Below are 23,548 nucleotides of genomic sequence, written 5' to 3'. Positions count from 1 at the left end.
ATGGGAATGAATCTGCAACTGAGGTACTTGCCTAGACCAGGATCATCTATATCACTGTTTTCTACCTCCACATCTTGTCCCACTGGACAGGTTCAGAGACAGTTTTACTCTTCTATGACAACAGTGTCTTCTTCTGGAATGCACGAATTCATGCACGGGGGTGGGGGGGTCCAGATGGCCCACCCTGATGGGTGCCCAATGGACCAGGCTGGTGAGGAGGAGGGGCTGTGGGCGATTGGCCAGCTGGCCCTGCCCTGATTGAGGTGTTGGGAGCCAATCAGAGCCCGGATCAGGCTGGCTGGCTGCCACAGTGTACATCATAGCTGCTGATCATTCTGGTCATTCTGATTGTTCTGCTGTGCTGGTCGCTGAGCTTTTATATATATAGATGGTGACATGAAGCAAGGTATAAGTAGGAATGGTGAAAGTACTTGGAGATTGGACATATTATGAAGGTAGAGCTTATAGAATTTGCTAATAGATTGGATGTGTGTATAAGAAAGTAGAATAATGCCAAAATCGGTTTGGCTCAGTGGATAGAGCATTGGTCTGTGGACTGAATGGTCCCAGGTTTGATTCTGGTCAAGGGCATGTACATGGGTTGTGGGCATCCCTGGTGGGGATTGTGCAGGAGGCAGCTGGTCGATGTTTCTCTCTCACCGGTGTTTCTAGCTCTCTATCCCTCTCCTTTCCTCTCTGTAAAAAATCAATAAAATGTATTTTTTATTAAAAAAAGAAAATAGAATAATTTAAAAATGACTTTAAAAAAATGCAAATTAGCCGAAACCGGTTTGGCTCAGTGGATAGAGCGTCAGCTTGGGGACTGAGGGGCCCCGGGTTCGATTCCGGTCAAGGGCATATACCTTGGTTGCGGGCACGTCCCCAGTGGGGGGTGTGCAAGAGGCAGCTGATCGATGACTCTCTCTCATCGATGTTTCTAACTCGCTATCTCTCTCCCTTCCTCTCTGTACAAAATCAATAAAATATATTTTTAAAAAAATGCAAATTAAAGCCACAATATAAAGCTACAACTTACCAAAATACTGAAAAAGACAACACAGGGAGGCCTGACATTTTTACTTAACGTTTATGTTTAGAGTGAAGGAAACTGCCAAACTTCCTATAAGCGAAGACTCTTATTCCAACTGCGCAGTAAAGGCAATGGTGAACCAAGGCCAGAGATCTCACCTCCCCCACACAGCATCTGCCTGGGCTGCACCCCTCCCTCTCACCCGGCCGCCTGCGGAAGGCAGACTGTCCAGGGAAACAGCCCCTCTCTTTTCTACACTAGGCCCCCACGCCACCGGGCCCCACACCTCCCTGCCCCCCTTTTGTAAGTATGTGAAGGGGACAAAACTGCAAATGTGGAGTCTTGGCCGGAGCCTCTCCAGCGGTGACTTTTAACTCTGTAATAATGTACAGAGAAAGTTGTCGGTGTTCTAAGACTGTGTGGCTGTGCAATTTCTGTACATTTGCAATGAGAAATATTGAAGATTTTTTTTTTTAGCTATTTAAAAAAAGAAAAAGATAAGCTGTGGCTGGTATGCCTTAGTGGTTAGAGTCTAAAACTCTAAAAATGAAAAAGTTTATAAAATAAAAGGATTTCAGTAAGCCAAGATTCGTTTATTATTTAAGAAAAGATGATTTATATAAATTTAGTGCAGTCTAAGTGTACAGTGTTTGTAAAGCCTACATATAGTAGCACACGCTAATGTCCAAAGCCTTCACTTCCGCTCACTACTCATTGCCTCACCCAGAGCAACTTCCAAATCCCACAAGCTCCATTCATGGTAGTGTCCTCTCCTAGCATTTTTGGTAGAAAAAAGGTATCCACCGTATACTGTTTCTGTGTTTGGATATGCTTAGGTACACAAATACCATTGTGTTACAGTCGCCTACAGTATTCAGTACAGTGACCTACTGTACAGGTTGGCAGCCTGGGAGCAATGACCTACGTGCGCAGTAGGCTATGCCATCTCGATTTGTGTAAGTGCGCTCTACAGTGTTCGCACAATGACAAAATCACCTGATGTGCATTTCTCAGAACGTATCCCCATCGGTGAGCAATGCACGACTGGAGTTATAACTGACCTACAAGGAGGCCCAGCATGATTTGCCTCCCACTGCTTCTCTCCCCTCTGCCCGTGCCCCCCCATTCAAACTGGCCTCCTTGTTGTTCATCAAGTAAGCCACGCTCGTGCTTCGGAACTTCTGGACTTGTCCTGTCTGCCTACATTTAGTCTACTGTTGAATTTCTGTATATGTTTCTTTTCTTTCTTTTTTAAAATTTAATATATATTTTATTGATTTTTTTTACAGAGAGGAAGGGAGAGAGATAGAGAATTAGAAACATTGATGAGAGAGAATCATTGATCAGCTGCCTCCTGCACCCCCTGCTACAGGGGATGTGCCCACAACCAAGGTACATGCCCTTGACTGGAATCGAACCTGGGACCTTTCAGTCTGAAGGCTGACGCTCTATCCACTGAGCCAAACCAGTTTCAGCACTGCATATGTTTCTTTATTCAGTCAGTGTATGCTTAATTTCTAACTGGTTCTTCTCCGTTTTTTTTTTAATAAACAAAAGCCAAGTTTATTTGTTCATTTCCTGCATTTGAAGCACTCCTCGATGACATCCTTTGTCTGAGGTTCTTTGCCCTAGTCCTTAACCACCACACAACTGCAATCAACTGCTTTACGGGGCTTTCCCTCTGCCGATTTTACAGAGGCCACCATTCCCCTTGTTTCTTGTTGTCGTCAACCTTACTTAGGTTGATTTTGTATTCAGCACAGAGAGCTTTCACCAACTTGACGTACATAAGCTCATCACAGTTGGATGTACACAAAGGTACACAAAGGATGTACACAAAGGTGGGCTTGGCGTTTGCCTTTGGCATCTTCGCGAATTCCGTGCGCAAGACCATCGTGGATGAGGGCAGTCTTCAGCACCTCTTGCAAAGCAGTATTAATGTCCTTTACGCCTCCAGCAGCTATGCCTTCCTCGGCCATGGCAGTGGTATGGGTAGAGCATAATCTTGAATGCACCCAAGCCTCCACCTTCGTGCAACTCTTTTTCTTTTTTCTTTTCTTTCTTTCTTTCTTTTTTTTTTTTTTTTTTTTTTTTTGCATTCTCACTAAGATCCTTGAAGGTCTCACTAAGTTCCTCGGAAGATTCTTGAGTAACCTTATAACTGTGGTTTTGAAATATATATCAGTCGTTTGCTTTCCTCCGTTTCTTTCATTTGTGACATGTTTCTTTGTCTCCACATTTTGGCTGCTTCCTTGTGTTGATAGAGTGGCCTTGTGTGCTAGTTGTCCTATAGAGCCCAGTGGCTCAGCCTCCCCAGTTACCTGAGGTGGACACTCTTGGTGCACCCCTTTGTGGGCTGTGTGCACAATCTTGTTGTAGTTAAGCCTTGATTGCTGTTGGTATCACTGGGAGAAATTGAACTCCAGGCCAATTGGCTGTGAGGACCAACTGTGTCTACAATGGGAGAACTCCTAGGCTAGAGACGCCTTTATGGGGCAGGACTTGCTTCAGTGGAGCTTGGTGCTCACTGAGTCTGTCCCCTGAGTATGTATCTTATGGATGTGAAGAGTTATAATCTGGATGATCCCACTCTGACTAGTGGATACACTGGCTCTTGGATCTCCAAGGAGGTTCAAAGTCAGCCACTGCCCGAGGCCACCCAGCAAGAGCTACAGCGAGATCTGCAGATTCTTCCTCTTTGTTTGGGGTTTGGAAATGCCCAGATGAGAACCAGATGTGAAGCAAGGCAGGCTACTGCTGCCAAGAGCCTTGGGCTTTCTTCTGGAAGCTTCTGAGCTCTCTGACCCAGCTGCAGTTTGTTAGGTTAGGCTGCGAAAGGACAGGACATTCATATGCAAAAGCTGCTGTGCACAGCTTGGGTTGGGTTGTAAATTGGGTGGGGCAGGGTCTCAGGGAATCACCAGAGTGGAGCAAACAGCAATGACCAGTCAGCTGTCTCTGCGCCCCGTGACCCCATGCAGGAACAATGATCACTGTGAGCACCTCTGAGAGAAAGCCGTCATTCCAGCCCAGTGCCAGACAGTTCAGTTTCTCCCCATATGAGTCTGGGTCCCCAGAGTCTCACCTGGAACTGGAGTTCAGAGCAATGAGGAGCTTGTATCTCCCTCCCGATTGAAAAAAACAACAGCACACCCAGTTGCCAGCCCGTTTTGCGAGTGCCTCAGTACCTCCACATCTCCACACCTCCTACCAGTCTCAATGTGCTTTTTTCTTTCCTCCTAATTGTAGAACTTCCACTCAGCCAGTTTTTCTGTGGTTCTGGATGATAGCTGTTTTGTCTTTTAGTTGTAGTTTTACGTGGTTGTGAGAGGCAGCAAGTATAGGAGTTTACCTATGACACCATCTTGGTTCTCCTCTGATTTGACATTTTTATACCTTGCATAGGGTGGGGAATGTCTGCCCGTATAAGGCCACAAAATCATTTGATCTGGCTCTGCCAAGGCAGTAGGGGCGAGTTAATTAAATGTTTGACTAAATATAGCAGGCTAATTTTAAGTTGATAATTTTGTATGGCTCACCAATGATGCTATAAATACCCAAATAGCTATTGGTGGGGGAAAAAGATTCCCAACCCCTGCCTTGCAATGTACAATGTAGGTATTATTATTAAAGTAAGAAAGGATAAAATAACTTCCTTTCTCAAAAATCTTCCATTCATTCATTCATTCATTCAGCTATTTGTTATCTATCTTCTAAATCCTGGCACTGTTCTAGATATTAAGGGTACAAAGATGAACAAGGATATAATTTCCTTAGAGGAGAATAGAGTTAACTACTTCCTATGGAATTAACTATAAGTTAATGGCATTCTTTTAAATTAATTTTTTTATTGAGAGAGAGAGAGAGAGAGAGAGAGAAAGAGAGAGAGAGAGAGAGAGACGTTGATTTTTGTTGTTCTACTTATTTATGCACTCATTGGTTGATTCTTGCATATGCCCTGACCAGAGATTGAACCCACTACCTTGGTACACTGGGACAATGCTCTAGCCAACTGACCAGGGCCATCTAGTATCCAAATGTCCCATTCTGTCTCCCACAACATTTCCTTCCATAAGCTGTATTCAGAGCAGCCACATCAGACCATTTACTATTCCCCAAATGCAAGGTGCCCTTTCACCCTCTTTGCCTTTGTGCAGTGAGATTAGTCCAGAGTTCATTCATTTTTCATTCATGGAACAAACATGTATTGGCTCTTTCCTTTTGTAAGGTATTATTCTGAGTGTCGGGAACGTGTTGAAAAAATAAGATATAATTTCTTCCCTTGAAGACTTTACCCACGAGGGGAGAAACATATTTCCTCTCTTCACGTCCTGACATTCTTCTCTTTCTCCAAGGCCCACAGGAAGTACGTGGCTTCCGTGCAGCTCTCCTTGTTTGATCCATTTCTCTCAGTACGTCACTTGTCATTACTTTGCACCCTTCCCATTCCTTCTGTGTTAAATGAACTGTTTTGTGTGCCTCTTCCTCTACACTACGAACTCCTGGGCAGGAATCGTGTTTTACCCATTTCTGCATTCCTGAGGGCAGTTGGCATAATGCTGTGTGTATCAAACAGGACCTAGCAACAGGTGGCTGAGTTGGAAGAAGAATGGGATACAGTAACCTAAACCTGCAGCCATCTGGCAGGAGGCATGAAGTTAAGACATAAATGTTGAAATGAATTATAAGGAAGAGGAACAAAGTAAGCCAAGCCACCCAGAAGGCTTTTAGAAGATGCCAGGAATCACGTGTTTAAATTTATTCTAGGTCTGTTTACTTCTTCTGTAAACTCCAGCTGGACTTCCAGTAGTCTGGCAGGCCTAACCCAAACGTTCTGAGGTGGTTTCCCTACCCTGTTTCCCCAAAAATAAGACAGTGTCTTATATTAATTTTTGCTCCCAAAGATGCACAGTCAGATAAACCTTCTATTTACTCTCTGCAGTGTTAGAACCACCTGGAAATTAGGTTCACTCTTTATCCCTATAAGTCAGTTACTCATCCCACTGTTTTCCTGCCTCTTTACCGCTCCTGCTTTTGGATGTGGACATGAACTTTCAAAGGATCACTGCAAGTGATCTCATTACCTCCACCTCTCATGACTTCTTCCCCCTCTCACAGCACGGTGAAGCTCAGGGTCAAAAGTCAGAAGCTACAAGTCCCAGTTCCACTTCTTGTACCAGCGAACTGTGGGACCTGGAGCAAGCCACTTAGTCTTTCCCAGCCTCAGTTTCCCTTTCAGTACTAGAGTGTTCAGGGGTAACTAACATTTTATAATTCTGCCTCTCGTGGCCTCAGAGAAATATCAAGCAGATTGTGGACTGAGAAAGCACAAAGCATTTACCTTCCCTAACCTAACTCCAGAAAGGACAGAGTGTATTTGAGAAAACAAGAGTGATTTAGAGGGGCTAGATTGAGAGAGGAGGAGAATACTCTAGACTGAGTGTGTTGCCTCCCCTTAAATTGATATGTTAGAATCTAATCCCCAATGTGATGGTGTTTGAAGTTGGGGACTTTGGAAAGTGATTGGGTCATGAAGGTAGAGCACTGATGAATGGGGTTAGTGTCCTTACAAAAGAGGTCTCCAGAGAGCTCTCACCCTGCTTCCACGGGTGAGGACAGTAGAAAATGGACACCTATGTATCAAAAAAGCAGGCCCTCACCAAGTTCCAAATATACCAGTACCTGGATCTTGAACTTCCCAGTTTCCAGAATGAAGAAATAAATGTTTGTTGTTTAAGCTACCCACTCTATGACATTTTTGTTATAGCAGCCTGAATGGACTAAGAGGGGTTGAAGATGAAGCTAGAGAAAATATAGGTTGGTGCTGGATTTTGGAAGGTCTTAGTTACATACTGAGGAGTTTGGATTTAATCTTATGAACAGCGAAAGAGCATTCTGATGGCATCAGAATTTATTTTTGTTTTTTGTCTTCCTAAGATTTGAAACCTCTTCCTTTGTGTGAATCATATATATATATATATATATATATATATATATATATATATATAATATTTTCATTGATTTTTTACAGAGAGGAAGAGAGAGGGATAGAGAGTTAGAAACATCATCGAAGAGAGAATCATCAATCAGCTGCCTCTTGCACACCCCCTACTGGGGATGTGCCCGCACCCAAGGTACATGCCCTTGACCGGAATCGAACTGGGACCTTTCAGTCCGCAGGCCGAGGCTCTATCCACTGAGCCAAACCGGTTTTGGCCTTTGTGTGAATCTTAATGGGCAACAGGGTTCCACAATCCACAAGAAAAGCCAGATACCTAAACTTTCCCTCCCATTCTCCTTGCAGCAAAGGCAAATGGCTTGGCCATTTGAATGCTCCCACCAGGACTTTGAGTCTTAAACTAAGAGTGTAAAGACAAATGCACAGCTGTGGTATCCTTCTTAGACCAATCCTGTGCTGTGACTTTGGCTGTGATCCCTGGTTTTATTTTCTGAGTTTGATTAGCTGGCCTTCCCATCAATTCTGAGGATTACTTAATAACCTTTCAAATATTTATTTTCCCATTAGTTGACAGAGTTGGTTTCTCTTGCTTGCAACTACAATCTTAGTATAACTTTAAGGTAAGGGTTTAGAGAGATGGCAAAAGAACAGGTCTTTCACTTTTTTCTTTGTGAACTTCTGTATTGCTACTGTTGTGGTATTACTTCTGTCATTACATATGCTTTTAAAATCAATAGCCCAGCCCTGGCAGGTTTGGCTCAGTGGATAGAGCATCGGCCTGCAGACCAAAGGGTCCCAGGTTCAATTCCCATCAAGGGCACATGCCTGGGTCGCAGGCTTGATCTCCACTAGCAGGCATGCAGGAGGCTGCCAATCCATGATTCTCTCTCATTGATGATGTTTCTATCTCTCTCCCTCCCTGAAATCAATAAAAATATATTTAAAATAAATCAATAACCCAAAGCAAAGTTGGGTAAAAAGAAGTACTAAGAAATAAAATTTGAAAATTAGGATGAAACCAGATTGCACAAATCCTTAAATGTCATTTTGAAGATTCTGAATTTAGCTCAATAAATGTGGGAACTTTATAAAACAGAATAATGAGCCCAGCTGGCATGGCTCAGTGGTTGAACATTGACCTATGAACCAGGAGGTCACGGTTCAATTCCTGGTCAGGGAACATGCCTAGGTTGCGGGCTTGATCCCCAATAGGGGATGTGCAGGAGGCAGCCACAATGATTCTCTCTCATCATTGATGTTTCTCTCTCTCTGATATAAATATAAACAAACAAACACAGAACAATGATATGATCAAATCATTTTTTTAAATTGTTATATAGGTGGTGAAACAGAACTCAGAGAAATTAGAGACCAGGAGAGCAATTAGGAAGAGGCTATTGCCATGGTCCAAAATAGTGAGAATATTTCTCAATTTGGAGACAGTGAGGTTGTCAATCACAGGTTGGATTTTTTGGAGGCAGATGCTGACAGAGAGTTTGAGGTGCAAGATATTAACTAGGGGGAGGAAGCAGGATCGAATAGATCGGACATAGATCCAGTCAACTTGACTAGAGGCTCTGCAGTGACTATGGCTCATCAGAATTGTCCTGCCGTGGGCCATAATGGCTACACCTTTACATCCCTGCTTTGCTCAGCCAACAAATGAGGACGGCCCTTGTGTAGGACTGTTCTCTGTAGGTGAGGCATACCCTGAAGGAACTGAAGCAGCAAGAAGCTACCTGCTGGCTATACTCCCTGTAATGGAACAGCAAGTTCCTTGAAGGTAGAACTGGGTGGCACACCTCCATGCCTACCACAAAGAAAGAGATGAAGTATAATAACTGGAACAAAAGCAATGGAGTAGAAAGGAGGGAATGGATTCTACAGACATTGCATTTTGTAGGTGGGGGATGAAGAGGGAGTAAACACAAGTTAACACGGAGTCTTTACATTGATATGATTTGATGGTAATTCTGTTTAACTGACAGGAAAACCACGGGAGGAAAAGAACAGGTTTGGGGAGAAAGACATGTTTATTTTGAATATGCTGACTCTAAAATGTCTACAAAATACTATGATAGAGAGGATTTTCAAAAATGAATGCATACGGGGGAGGTCAACAGCAAGTGCTATACAGGGTGGAGCAAAATTAGGTTTACACTTGTTCATATGAAAAATAATACATAGTTAATAAATAATAATACAAGAATAAACTCTGTTTCACATACTCATAAATGTAAACTTACTTTTGCCCCACCCTGTATACACACATCATATATATTCTTATTTAATATGTATAATGCCTTTGTGAAGTAGATATCTTTAATATACCATTTTTGTGTATTTTATCATACCGTTTGTTTATGAAGAAATTGAGACTTGAAGAAGTTAAAATGCCTGGTGAAAGAAGTAAAACTCAAGTCTGTCTGATGACAAAATACATGCTCTCAAAAACAAGATTTTATTGCTTCCCCATAGAAATCACCACAGACAGATGGTATTTGAAGCCATGCAAGTTAAGTTAGTAGCTCGCCCAGAAAGATACAGATTAAAGGGAAATAAAAGGAGCCCAAAAATGGAATTCTAAGGAAGCTACGAGTTCCAAGATAAATGGAGTAAGATGGTGTAGACCAGGGGTCTTCAAACTACGGCCCGTGGGCCACATGCAGCCCCCAGGGGAGTCTGATCCTGCCCGCCAGGTTTTTTGGGCAGTGAGTGCAGCCAAGGTGTTACAGTAGGAATTAGTAGTTCATATAGTCCGGCCCTCCAGCTCTCTGAGAGACCGTGATCTGGCCCCCACTTTAAAAAGTTTGAGGACCCCTGGCAAAGGGATTGAACATTTTTTAAAAAATTAGAAGTATGGTATTTCAGAAGTTGGGTAAAAATAGCTCTAGTCCACAAAGTGAAATGTGCAGACATCACGGAGAATGAAGTTTCCACAATTAGAGGTCATTGATGAGTTTGGAGTAGTTTACTGAGATGTCAGACTGCAGTGGTTGAAGAATGCATCTATAATAATAAAAGTGTAATATGCAAATTGACCAAACGGCCAAACAGTGGAATGACTGTCTGGACCACCTTCTGTGCGAAGCCGGGGCTATGAGGACTGAGGCAGCTGGGACTGGCTTACTCTTGCATGAATTTCGTGCATTGGACCTCTGGCAGGAGATAAGAAAGTAGAAGCAAACGGTATAGTCTACTTTTCTAGAAAATTTTCAAAGTAGAGGAAATAACAATGTCTTATACATAAATAAGGAATTTATTAATATTATTGACCAATTATTTAATAACTCCTTGTTCCCATATTACTTGGATTTTACACTCCTACCATATCTCTAGTTATTTCTTTCTACCTCCTTCATAGCGTTGTCTCTTCCTGTGTCTGACACATCTGCAGGCATTGAACGTTATTTATTTTGGTTTTGTGATGACAGGTTATGTGATTCTGTCTGTCTTTGGAGGATGGGCCATAGACCCCACCACCACTACCACAACTCCATCATCTGTTTTTCACAAAGACAGACAAGCATTCACTACTTCTCAAATCAATGCAATGAAGCATGCAAGTTCTTAGTTTCCTAGTAAACCAAGTACTCCATCTATCTAGCCTTCTCTCCTTCCCTCGCCCAAACTCTTAGTGAGAAAGCTGGTACTCCGAATGTGGGATGTGACGTCCCAAGTGGGGACTATGTTTGGCTTTTCAGGGAGCTGAGATTTTCCTTCGTCAGCCCCATCGGTCCAGCCCTTCTCCAGAGGGGCCCAGAGGGTAGTTAACACAGCCGTCCGCCCGTGCACAGGAAGAGGCCGACAGCCACACCACAGATGATGAAAGTGCCCAGCAGGATGCCCAGGACCAGCGACGTGTAGGAGCGGCGTGCTTGGCTCTCTGGAGAACATGCAGAAAGTTAGCCCAGAGAACATTCTCCCCAAGGAATCTATGGTTTGAATCCAGCACCAAGGGGATTTCTGCCCCAAAGGCAGGGGACTAGTTCCCCAAGTGACTTAAGCTGTGTGTACTCTATCCCAAATCCCCAGCCCCGGGAGTCCTGCTGCTCAAGGTCCATCCTTCAGGCCCTTCCATTTGCCCGGAACCTACCCAACATGCAGGGCCATCGCCGGTCCCGCCGTACCTTTCGAGGATTGCGTGGGGAGGTGCTCTTGCACGTACTGCACACAGGTGTTCTGCAGGAAATCCTGCAGTTCATACCGAGTCTGGTTGTAGGCGTTGAGCTGACGCAGGGTGTAGATGGCCACTGCAGAGGTGACCTGGGGCCCTGCCTTCCAATACGCAACCTCTGGTTGGAAACTCACGAAAGAGCTCCCATTCAGAGCCACTTCAAAGAAGGTGTGGGCTGGAGAGCCCTCAGGAGGCAGCTCACAGCCCAGGAAGCAGCGAACGGTCAGAGGAACTGTGGAGAAGGGAGAGGGGGGGATTCAAGATCAAGGGGATGTGTAGAGAGGGCGCCAGGTGTAGGGCATGCTCCCCTGGGGGAAGTGAACTTTAGGGTTTCAGGGTGGGTCTATCTCAAGACCATGCAAGCAGGAAGAAGGCCGGACAGAAGGCTAGGACACAGCCTCCTCTCCAGGGGCTCCGGAGAGCCACCCGCCCCCACAGGCCCAGGCCCATGTGTGCCCAGCCCATCCCGCAAGACCCCTCTGGGAACCACCCCTTCCAGAGGGCCCTGCCATGTTCTCCCACGGCCCCGCCTCCCAGGCCACGCCCTCCAAGCGTGACCCACTCACAGGCCACGCCCCGCTCCTGGTGTACTAGCCGCACCAGGTCGTGGAAGTTGCTCAGGTAGAGCCGCACGCTCTCCTCCGTGCGCTCCCAGCGCTGGGGCTCCTGCAGGGGGTGCAGCTGCACAACGGTGACGTTGGAGTCCCAGCCTTCCAGCACGTGCGTCAGCTGCCCGCCCAGCTGCCCGCCCAGCGACGCGTTGCCCTGGTACCTCACTCGGCCCGGGTCCGGGAAGTAGGAGATCTGGAGCATGTGGAGGCTCCGAGGGCCTGGGGGTGGAAGCCAGTGCGTTGGACCCCGGCTGGCCTGAGAGTAGCCCGAGTTCATAACCCCGCATCCAGAAGCCGCCGCCCACCTTCTCGGCCCTTCTTCATAAACTGCAAAGTGTCCTCCCACCCTCCCTCCCATGTAATGCTCACAGGAAACCTGCCAAGAGGGTAGGGCAGGGATTATTATCTTCATTTTACAGAAGAGAGGAGAGGCCACTTGCCTGAGGGGTAAGCCTGACAGGCGGTGGAAGACCCACTCTGATCTCCCTTCTCTCCCGCCCCCTCCTCGTTTCCAGCGGGTCAGCAATTCCTGACCTCCAACAGAAATCCCAATTCTGTCCCCTCGGCCCCTGCCCTGCTTCCGGCCTCATTGGTTCCCATAGGGACTGGGGTAGGAACTTCTTTCCTCAAGCTCCTGCCCCTCATGTTTCAGTTTCATCCCTTTTAATCCGATCTCCACCTGACCCGGAAATAACATTATGTCCTTCTGCTTAAAATCCTTCAGTAATAAATAAAAATAAAAAATAAATAATAAAAAATCCTTCAGTAGACCCTAGCCGGTTTGGCTCAGTGGGTAGAGCATCATCCCGTGGACTGAGGGTCCTAGGTTCAATTCCTGTCCTGGGCATGTACTTCGTTGCAGGTTTAATACCCAATTCTGGTCAGGAAGCATGCGGGAGGCACCCAATTGCTGTGTTTCTCTCACATCGATGTTTCTCTCTCTCTCTCTTCTCTCTCTTCTCTCTCTTCTCTCTCTCTCTCTCTCTCTCTCTCTCTCTCTCTCTCTCTCTCTCTCCCCCCCCCCCTCCCTTTCACTCTCTAAAAAAAGCAATGGAAAAACCATCCTTGGGTGAGGACTAACAAAAAATTAAAAAATGTAAAGTCCTTCAGTGACACACTCCCCTACCAACAACAACAACAGTAGCTATTGGGCTTATGACCTGGGCACTGTACACACACATTGTATTATTTGTGCCTTCCTCCGTTTAACTTAACACCGTAGCTACTATTATTAACCCCAGTCCATGCGGGAAACAGGCTAAAATGGTATAACCGAGCCACGATTTGAATGCAAGCAATCTGAGTCTGGCATCCTTAGTCAGCTAGCTCTATTGCCTCCTTGTAGGATATCCGTCCACAGAACCAAGTCCAAAGTCTTTAGCATGGACTGTAAGGGGACCAGGCCCCTGCTGCCTCTTTCAGTCTCTTCCTGGTGTGAGGCTATATCCAACTCCTCATGCCGCCTTCTGACTGACATGTAAATAGCATGTCTGGGTTGCTCTGCTTCCTGGCAAACTTCTATTCATGCTTCAAGACCCAATGTGGTGGCTCTCTCCTTGGCATTTTCCTGAAGCCTCTTCTCTTTATCCCTCCAGACAGTGGACCTGTTTCAATGATCGGAGATTCCACATAACTGTCTGCAAACACACAGGCTCCAATGGGCTCCTCTAAGCCACTGGTTATCGCTACTCCTACACCGAGTAAGGGCCTGGCACAGATTTGGGGCCTAGAAAATGTCTGAGGAGGGAATGAGTCTGGGGTTGCGAATCCGTGCGTGTGGGTGTGTTGTGACCACATTTGCATTTGAGAAGTGCTCTGTGTCTGCAGGTGTAAATAAGTACATCTGCGTGGATAACCTCAGAAGGTTCTTAAAAAAATAAAATAAAATAAAATATATATATATATTATTGATTTTCTACCGAGAGGAAGAGAGAGGGACAGAGAGCTAGAAACATCGATGAGAGAGAATCATCGACCAGCTGCAAGGTACATACATGCAACCAAGGTACATACATGCCCTTGACAGAAATCGAATCTGGGACCTTTCAGTCCGCAGACCGATGCTCTATCCACTGAGCCAAACCGGTTTCAGCCCTCAGAAGGTTCTTAACTGCTGTGTGCCCTTGTCTCCTCCTCTGTGTAGAGGTTTTGTGGGGGTTAAATGAGGCAACACATGCGCTAACCATAGTGAACACTCACTGAACTCTGGTTATTACTCACTCCCTCTCGGAAGCGGACACGGAAGCTATAGAGACTGTGGGAGAAAGAAGGGGCCCTGTGCAATTGCAATGAAGGACAATCACTCCCCTTCGGTGCTTACCCACTTCTCATCTCCTCAGAGTTCTCCCACTGGCCACAGCTTCTTCTTCCCCAGCTTCACCTCACCAACTGCCCCCAGTTTTCCTCCGCCTTCTCTATTCTCCCTTTCTGCCTCACACATCTCAGCCCCAATCTTTCCCCAAGTATCCCTTCAGCTCCCACATCCTCCAGTTCCTTTCGTCTCTCATCTCATCTCTGAGTGTCCTCCCATCTTCCCTAGATTCACCCCATCCACCATCACCCTCAGCTCTCCTCCAAACTTCACTCCATCCCCTCTCCCTGAGGCTAATTCCCTCGATGCTCCTATCAGCCCCTTTCCCACCTTTCCAGTGCTGACCACCCCCACCTCCAGCCTCCTCCGTCTTCCCCTCTCTCACCTGGCTTCGGCACACACACCGTCCCCAGAGCCCTGTCTGCCCTACAGAGAGATCCATCCAGCAGGCCACAACACAGACTCTGTGAATAAGCTCTCCTCCGGTCTAGCCCCCGAACCCGGACAGAAGCATTCCGAGGCTGGGATGTGACCTTCCCCCTCCACCTCGGGGCCCCCACTCACCGTCGGAAGTTTCCTGGACACAAAGGGCCCAGCGGGGCAGAGTCAGTAGCAGCAGCAGGGACAGCAATGTTCTCCACATCCTGGGACCTCGATCCCACCTGCACTCCTGGCTTTGGCAGGCTGGGGGGCTCCCACTGACAGCACCGAGGGGAGCGAGGACCGCCTGGGAGGAGAGGAAGCTGGACGCAGGAGCTGGAAGGTGACCAGGGGATGCGGGGAAGAAGAGGGCGTCAGGCCTTTAAAGTGTTATTCCAGCCCCGGCTCATTTCCTACCAGGGGGCCGGCCTCCTCCCGCCCGCCCTGGCCCCGCCCTGCACCGAGTTCTCCTGCCCGGACCTGCCTTTTCCCTTTTCCCCAAACCGCGTCTGAGGAACCCGAGAGGCGGAAAAGGGGGAGCAGGGGCATCCAGAAGTCCTGCCCTCGCTGAGTCAGGGGGTGGGGCATCTGTTTTCAACGTAGAGCAGACTCTAGGGTGTAGGGACCAGCAGGGTACTGCTATTGGGGAGACCGAGGTGCGGAGAGGTCCAGGGACTTGCCCGAAGTTTATGCCTCACGGCGGTCAAAGATCAGGAAATCAGAATTGTTTTCCTGCATGCTGGCTACGTTTTCATAAGAATTTGAAGAAAATAGTAATTACACAATCGGGGATCTTGCACTCAGAAATACCAGTAATCACAAGATGAGTATAGAGCAGCTCATTTATTTGTAACAGGAGATAATTATAACCAATATGAGGATTGGTTATTTAAAGCAATAGTTTTTAAACTGAAGTGACAATCATATTAATGCAATATGTTCATTAACCAGACATCCTTCCTGACATCCTTCCGTCCTCCCAGACGAAGCTGGGGCTGCAAGGGAAGCTCGGGTCCGGGTGCTGGAGGAAAGCCAGTGCCGGCAGTCAGGGGAAGGAAGGCCTACTAGTGCCTAAGTTTTGTGCATCAGGCCTCTAGTGTTTTATTTTATTTTTAAAGTATTTTTATTGATTTTTCACAGAGAGGAAGGGAGAAGGATAGAGAGCCAGAGACATCTATGAGAGAGATACATTGACCAGCTGCTTCCTGCACACCCCCCACCAGGGATGTGCCCGCAACCAATGTACAGGCCCTTGACCGGAATTGAACCTGGGACCTTTCAGTCCGCAGACCGACGCTCTATCCACTGAGCCAAACTGGGTTCGGCAGGCCCCTAGTATTCTAATAAATATCAGCTAATGGATGCCTGAATGAGATAGTATGTGCATAAATCTCCAAGAGTAAGTTGCAGGACGTTATGTTCAGTTTGGAACTATTTATATGTCAACCATGCACACAACAACTAAACAACCTATTTCTTTGTGGGGGTAAGTGAATCTGGAAGTACATATGTAAATATAGCAGTGGTTTACCTCCAGAGAGGGGTCTGAGACTAAGAGAGAGTGTGTGTGTGTGTGTGTGTGTGTGTGTGTGTGTTAGGTGTGGCAATCTTGTGAAGGCTTTACACTCTAATTTGTGAAGGTTTTTATCCCTCTATCTCAATAGTTGGAAAATTTTGCATCTAGAAAGTGATCATATGTCTCTTGTTGAATTAAAAATAGAAGTTTGTTTTGTTTTTTTTTTAAATATATTTTATTGATTTTGTACAGAGAGGAAGGGAGAGAGTTAGAGAGTTAGAAACATCGATGAGAGAGAGTCATCGATCAGCTGCCTCTTGCACACCCCCTACTGGGGATATGCCCGCAACCAAGGTACATGCCCTTGACCGGAATCGAACCCGGGACCTTTCAGTCCCCAAGCCGACGCTCTATCCATTGAGCCAAACCGGTTTCGGCTAAAAATAGAAGTTTTAAGTAATAAATTACTGCAGAAGAGAGTAGCAGATCATTATGAGCTGATGTACTGAAATGAGCCATTGATAAGTAAATAAAGGAAGTATGGCAAATGCATATAGCATAATTCCATCTATTTTTAGTTTAAAAATTTTCACAGATGTGTATATGTCTGGAAGGATTCTTTCAATAGAAATTATCTCTTTGGAATGTGATTAGAGGAAAGGGCTTGGGGGAGATTTTAACTTTTTATCCTATACAGTGTTTCTTGGAGGGAGAGTTGATGTCATAGCGGAATCGGGGCAAACCCTGGACACATACCAGGTTCCTACTCTCTAAATTGATTACATGCAAGAAAGTCCATGCTCACCTCCTAGTTGTTGCAAACTAGCTTAGAAGTAACTTCACAGTCTTTTCCCAGCTTACCAAAACAGTTACTCAGAAGAGCTGGGGCCGTGTTTTCCTGGTCTCAAGAAAAGTGGAAGAACTTAATGCCAATTATAGTCTTGCCTTTTATATAAAAAAAATATGAAATATTTTATATGTGAAGAATTATTTCATGCCTGAAGAATTTTATTAAAGCACACATGTCCCCACCACCAGCATAAGAAATGAAATATTATCCATTGAAACTTCCAGTGTACTCCTCCTCAATTGCACATCTCTCCCCTCTATCATCCAAGTAACCACTAATCATAAATTGCCAGTATTTATCCCCTTACATTTCTATATACTTATGCTATACATGTATATCTCTCTAAGCAATATATAGCATTTTGCATATTTTGAATTTTCTATAAATGGTATTGAAGTGCGCCTATTCCTATGTAACTTGCATCACCTGACATATTAATATTATAAAATTCATCCTATCATTAGGTGTAGCTCCATTAATCTTCACTGCTTTATAATATGCCTTTTTATAAGCATGCCACAATTTATTCATTCTCCTATTGTTAGTCATTAAAGTTTTTCCCCCCCAGGTTTTTGCTATTGTAAACAGTGCTGGTATGAGCATTCTTTTAAAAAATATATATTTTATTAGAGGCCTGGTGCACAAAATTCCTGCGGGGGGGGGGGGGGAGGTGTCCCTCAGCCCAGCCTGCATCCTCTCCAATCTGGGACCCCTGGAAGGATGTATGACTGGCAGTTGGACATTCCTCTCACAATCCAGGACTGCTGGCTCCCAACTGCTCCCCTGCCAGCCTGTTTGCCCCTAACTGCCCTCCCCTGCAGGTCTGGTCACCCCCAACTTCCCTTCTATGTTGGCCTGATCACCCCTAAATGCTCTCCCCTGCAGGCTTGATCACCCCCAACTGCCCTTCCTTGCAGGCCTGGTCCCTCCCAACTACCCTGCCATCTTGTGGCAGCCATCTTGTGTCCACATGGGGCAGCCATCTTGTGTGTTGGAGTGATGGTCAATTTGCATATTACTCTTTTATTAGATAGGAGAGAGGCCTGGTGCATGGTGGGGGCCAGCTGGTTTGTCCTGAAGGGTGTCCTGGATCAGGGTGGGGGTTCCCTTGGGGTGTGGGGTGGCCTGGGCAAGGGGCCTGTGGTGGTTTGCAGGCCAGCCATGCCCCCCTGGCAACCCAAGTGGAGGCCCTGGTATCTGGGATTTATTTATCTTCTATAATTGAAACTTTGTAGCCTTGAGCAGAGGCCATGGCAGGCCAGGGCTGCGGAAGCTTGGCTTCCTCCATTGCCAGGGGAAACTCAAGCCTCCTGCTCTCTCCAGCTCAGAGGCTGCTGCCATTTTTGTTGGGATTTATTTATCTTCTATAATTGAAACTTTGTAGCCTTGAGTGGAGGCCTGGGCCAGCCAGGGTGTGCAGAAAGCTTGGCTTCCTCCAATACCGGGGAAACCCAAGCCTTCTGCTCACTCTGTGGCCACAGCCATCTTGGTTGGGTTAATTTTCATACTCACTCCTGATTGGCTGGTGGGCATGGCTTGTGGGTATAGCAGAGTGATGGTTAATTTGCATATTACTCTTTTATTAGATAGGATTGTTTTTTTTAAAGAAATGAAGGGATAGGGATAGAGAGTTAGAAACATCTATCAGCTGCCTCCTGCACACCCCCAACTGGGGATGTGCCTACAACCAAGGTACATGCCCTTAACCAGAATTGAACCTAGGACCCTTCAGTCCACAAGTTGACACCTTATCCACTGAGCCAGGTTAGGGTGGTATGAGCATTCTTGTACATCAAGCATGTCAAACTCAAAGGCCAACACGGATCAAATAAACAAGATTTAAGTTTATGTGGGCTGCAATAAAACAAAAGCTTCAATTTTCATCAAAACGTAGATTTATTTTGATAGAGACATGCTGAATACAAAGGGCTAAAATAAATGAGTAATCATTAACACAAAATAATAGAACATTTCAAAAATATATATATATAAAATAAAATAAAAAATAACAGAACATTTGCCCTGGCTGATTTGGCTCAGTGGATAGAGCATCAGCCTGTGGATGGTCCAGGTTCGATTCTGGTCAGGGCACATGCTTGGGTTGCGGGCTTGATCCCCAGTGGGGGACATGCAGAAGACAGCTGATCAGTGATTCTCTCTATCACTGATGTTTCTATCTTTCTCTCTCTCCCTTCCTTTCTGAAATCAATAGAGATATCATATATATGTATATATTTGAACATTTTAATAACAAGTAATATTTTTCCTTGAACACTAACTTACCAGACACTGAATAACTGCAGAAATTAATAAGCATAACGCAAAAAAAAAAACAAACCTATTTTTTTGGTTTTCTAAAAGCGAAATATTTCCTGTTGTGCATACCAAACAAGTCAGTATAAGACTAATGACATGGCAATCAGCTGCTAAAATATTGGCTGCTACAATGGTGCACAGTAAGGTGTGTAAGGAAATGAATGCAACACAATCATAGCAGTCATTAGTGGACGTTGTAGTTCGTTATTAATAATTATGTATAATTTGATATTATAAAAATTAAGTTACAAAATTTTTATTAAAATTTTTCTTACATACCATTACATTGGCTGGGCCACAAAAATATTAGTTGTGGGCTGCATGCAGCCTGCGGGCCACGAGTTTGACATGCTTGTTGTATATGTTTTCTTGTGTATTTGTGGAAGAATCTTTGTTGGTTCAAACTTGGAAGCGGAATAGCTGAGTCATGGGGATCTGCATCTTCAAGTCTACTAGATACTGCCAAACTTTTTTACAAAATGCTTGAGCCAATTTGCATTCCCAGTAGTGCACGTGCATGGCCTTGCTCCAAACCCTTGCCAACTCTTGGCATTGTCAGATGGTCGGATGATTCCTACCCTGTTTCCCCGAAAATAAGACAGTGTCTTATATTAATTTTTTCTCCCAAAGTTGTGCTAGGTCTTATTTTCAGGGGATGTCTTATCTTTCCATGAGCTAGGTCTTATTTTCGGAGGATGTATTATTTTCAGGGAAACACGGTAGTTTGTGCATCTTTTTGCTTTGCCTTTTTTCTTCTGTGAATGCTTGAAAGGTGCTTTGGGACAGAGGGTGATAAAGTATACGATTGAGCCAATTTGAAATTGAGTGTTGAGAGCCTTTGATCTGTGCAGGTAGGGCCTGGTTAACTGGGGTTAAACAGTGGCCACACCACCATCCACAGAGTGAGGCATAGAGAGGCCTAGTCCATCAGCTAAGGTCTGTTATGGTCGAGGTGGCAATAGCAACCTCTTGCACATTTTAAATTCTTAATACAAGTTATTGTTATTTCATGCCCTAAGGGGGAGATGATCTCTGAAGGGACCACCCTTTGTCATTATGGGAGTTGTTATCCCAGGTACCCTCCTCACACTCAGTGCCCTGAGAGTCAAATAGCAGAGACCACATTTATTATTATTATAGTTCACATTTATCATAGGCTGAGATAGCGTTAAGCTCTTTACACAAACAATCTCCCTTTTCCATATGGCAGCCCTGAGAGATGGGTTTCGTTAACATCCTTTTCACTAATAAAGATACTGAGGCTCTGAGAGGGTGAATGACTTACCTAAGGTCTCACAGCAAAAGCTGTAATTTGAACCCATGTATCTCTGATGTCAAAGTTTGTCATTTTAATCACCACGTAGTATCTCAGAAATTTTGGGAGAACACAATCCATGAGGATATTTTTGAATCCATCCATCCATCATGCTTGAGTATTTGTGTTATGTATAATATAAAACATGCCCAAAATTCATGCTAGTCCTCTCTCAGTTCCTCTGGGGCAGAAGCACGAGGGTCATTTTTTCCATGTTACAGATGAGGTCAGTGAAGCCCAGGAACTTCAAGTAACTTGCCTAACTCAAAGAGAAGGGGGTATGGGCTTGGGTCCAGGGAGAGTGGAGGGGATTGGGGACAGGGAAGCTGGGGAAAGCGGTTGGGTAGGGAAGAGAAGAGAAATGCTGCCGTTGGAGCCAGAGCCTATGCTGCATCTATCTTGCTTGGGTGGTGGTGGTGTGTGTGTGTGTGGGGGGGGGGGGGGTAGATATCCACAGAGCAGAGTGGGAACCGGCAGGCAGCTGAGATTAGCCAGAGAGCTAAAGAATGAGCGTCCCACTGAGCAAAGGGAAGGAAGCAAGTGGTGGTGTTTCCCACACCAGAGAGCACATGCTCGGGGAAGATAAGGGAGACAGGAAGCTGAGCGGGCCAGTGGCTCGCAGCACCAGTGAGTGAAGAGAGAGAGGCCTTATGGGGGAGCCAAGCTGAGCCAGGGACTGGCAATGAGCCCAGCCGAACTTCGGAGAACCAGCCGTCTCCCTCTCCTGCTAGCTAGCTGAAGATACACAGTTTAACCCAGGCAGGGCCCAACTGAGATACCAACAAAGCATGGTCCAGAGGTCACCTCCCCTTAGGATGTGGAATAGCAAGAACGCGTATTGAGAACTTACAATGGGCAGGGCACAGTGTTCAGTAAAGGGAGTGCATGTGTTTTATTCTCACTAGTGTCCTATGGAAAGTATGAAAAAGCAGCCATTATTCCCATGTTACAGAGGAGGACACAACAGTGAACTGACCCAACCAGTAAAAAAACAGAGTTGGGCCTCAAACCCAGGTGAGTTGGCTCCAAAATATGCTTTCTTAGTTCTTAGACCATCTTACGAAGATAATTGAGATGACCCTTACTGTTGGACCCCCCGAAGGAGACCCCTGCCCTGACCCAGGATCAGCGATGACCCAGTCAAACGCAAGAGACGCACTTGATGCAAACAGCAAGAGGATTTAATACCAGCATGCTGGGACTTGACCTGTTACTCACGCAGGAGCAGCCAAGTCAAGTCCCGAGCAGAACTTCTTACAGGCTTATAAAGGCAAAAACCGCAAAGTTAGAACAAAGGACGAGGGGAGGGGGTCTTCTAGAAAGAGGGACAGGAATTCCTTGAGGGGAGGATAGACATTATCACAAGGAACAGGGTGGAACCGCCGCAGGACGTTGATACTACATCCAGTTTACTACCTCTAGGGGTTGAGTCTGGTGGTCTGGTGCTGTGTGGCTCATACCCTGTTTTTCCTGGGGCAGTTCTAAAGGTCACATTCTCAAGGGAAGTCTGGGCTAGCAGGGGAATTTTTCTATATTATTTCTTTCAGCCTCTACATTACAAAGTGACAGAACACAGTACACTTTTGGCGTGCGGTGGGGGGAAGAGATAAGAAAGGAATTTGGCTTTGGGGCAGCACACAGAGCTGATCCTGCAGCGGGAAGAATGGAGGGCAGACACTAAGTACCATTTAAATCTTACTCAAGATCCTCCCCTGTGGACACGCTCAGCCCAACTTAAGACACATGACAAGAAGCCTCACAGAGTAGGATGATTCCAGCTCTTGCTACCCAGCTGGAGCTCCAGACTTTACTTCAGCCGATCTTTCCAGACTTATCTTCCCAGGTATTTCACTCTCAGCCAAATCTGTGCCTCCCGGTTTCCTGAGCACCGAGAACACAAATGTTATCTCTTTACTTCATTTATCTTGTGTTCAGGCTTGGCACATCGAAGTTCCTAATTTAAGAAGTTCCCAGTTTTATCCGTCTTTTCCATTAGTTCAGGCTTTTTGTACCTTGCTGTGGGTGAACGAGGCCACATGCTAACCTGACTAGCTCAGGGAAGGTCTGCACGACAGTCTTGCAAATTCAGAGACCAAAAGTAACCTCAGAGGATGGTCTGAAGTTGAACGGTAATGAAAAGCAGTGAAGGTGGGTAGCTTTATCCTAGGCTGCTATCTTCACTGTCAAGGTCAACCTTTACCTTAACCGAGCCCATCTGCCTTTCTGCATCTATGGTAACATGTCCTTGAAATGTCCCAGGTTCGATTCCGGTCAAGGGCATGTACCTTGGTTGCAAGCACATCCCCAGTAGGGGGTGTGCAGGAGGCAGCTGGTCGATGCTTCTCTCTCATTGATATTTCTAGCTCTCTATCACTCTCTCTTCCTCTCTGTAAAAAAATCAATAAAATATAGTTTAAAAAAAAAAAATGAGAGAGAAGGAAGAATCATCAATCAGCTGCCTCCTGCACACTCCCTACTAGGGATGTGCCTGCAATCAAGGTACATGTCCTTGATCAGAATCAAATCTGGGACCTTTCAGTCCATAGGCCAACACTCTATCCACTAAGCCAAACCGGTTTCAGCGGTTCTTTTAAGATTTTTTTGTAGTTTAGAGGGAAGTCCCCATTTTAATAAATTTGTTTTGGAAATTTGGAGCTTCAGACAGCTGAAAATTACAAACGCCTGGGGGGCGGGGGAGGGAGAGACACAATATCGTTTCTGAGAGCCTTTTGTAACGCCGAGGTGCCCTCCTGCTTCCAAGCCTGTGCCCGCTTCTGAGCTCCGCTCTGCTGCCCGCCCGTGGGCCCGCGCGGACCGGCTCCGGGAAGATCCCCTTCCGTCCAGTGTGGTCCCTGGAAGAAGTCCTCCCGGCGGGCCTGGGTGTGGCGGGAGCTCAGAGGCGAACGCTGCCGCCAGCAGCTACCCCCTGGCCTCCCTGTACGTGGCTGCCTGCACTCCGAGGCCAGGCTGTGCGAAAAGGTCAGCCCCGCGGGCCCTGTGCCGTCCACCTAGGCCTGCCCCGTCCACCCAGGCCTGCTCCAAC

The 23,548-nt window shown here is 46.0% G+C and overlaps 1 protein-coding gene and 1 pseudogene across 3 annotated transcripts; both read right to left on the bottom strand.

Moving 5' to 3' along the window:
* Positions 1-2,601: 2,601 nt before the first annotated feature.
* On the bottom strand, positions 2,602-3,028 carry LOC311624114 (small ribosomal subunit protein eS12-like; annotated as a pseudogene). Its single transcript has one exon. The product of its transcript is annotated as a small ribosomal subunit protein eS12-like (transcript).
* A 6,948-nt stretch (positions 3,029-9,976) lies between these two features.
* PROCR (protein C receptor) lies at positions 9,977-15,007 on the bottom strand. 2 transcript variants are annotated; one of them, XM_084888616.1, is made up of 5 exons: positions 14,989-15,007; positions 14,653-14,844; positions 11,733-11,996; positions 11,120-11,398; positions 9,977-10,875 (listed from the first exon to the last, which is right to left on the bottom strand). In XM_084888616.1, the coding sequence occupies exons 2-5, from the start codon at positions 14,729-14,731 to the stop codon at positions 10,760-10,762; spliced, it is 738 nt and encodes a 245-aa protein (XP_084744742.1). In that variant the 5' UTR covers positions 14,732-14,844; positions 14,989-15,007; the 3' UTR covers positions 9,977-10,759. The 2 variants fall into 2 exon arrangements, with proteins under 2 accessions (XP_084744742.1, XP_084744743.1); XM_084888617.1 differs by lacking the exon at positions 14,989-15,007 and having other exon boundaries at positions 9,977-10,147; positions 11,086-11,398; positions 14,653-14,978.
* Between the last annotated feature and the right edge of the window lie 8,541 nt (positions 15,008-23,548).

This window comes from Pipistrellus hanaki (assembly GCF_964339955.1).
Source record: "Pipistrellus hanaki genome assembly, chromosome: 6".
NCBI lineage: Eukaryota > Metazoa > Chordata > Mammalia > Chiroptera > Vespertilionidae > Pipistrellus > Pipistrellus hanaki.
This window is presented reverse-complemented; position numbering and strand designations above follow the sequence as displayed.

What these genes read in the sequence shown, in the direction of transcription:
- PROCR (XM_084888616.1), bottom strand. Translation starts at nt 14,731, where the DNA reads ATGTGGAGAACATTGCTGTCCCTGCTGCTGCTACTGACTCTGCCCCGC. An exon ending in TGTCCAGGAAACTTCCGACG is followed by an intron (nt 11,997 to 14,652) that starts GTGAGTGGGGGC and finishes TTCCACCCCCAG; the next exon opens with GCCCTCGGAGCCTCCACATG. An exon ending in CCCCACGCAATCCTCGAAAG is followed by an intron (nt 10,876 to 11,119) that starts GTACGGCGGGAC and finishes CATGTTCTCCAG; the next exon opens with AGAGCCAAGCACGCCGCTCC.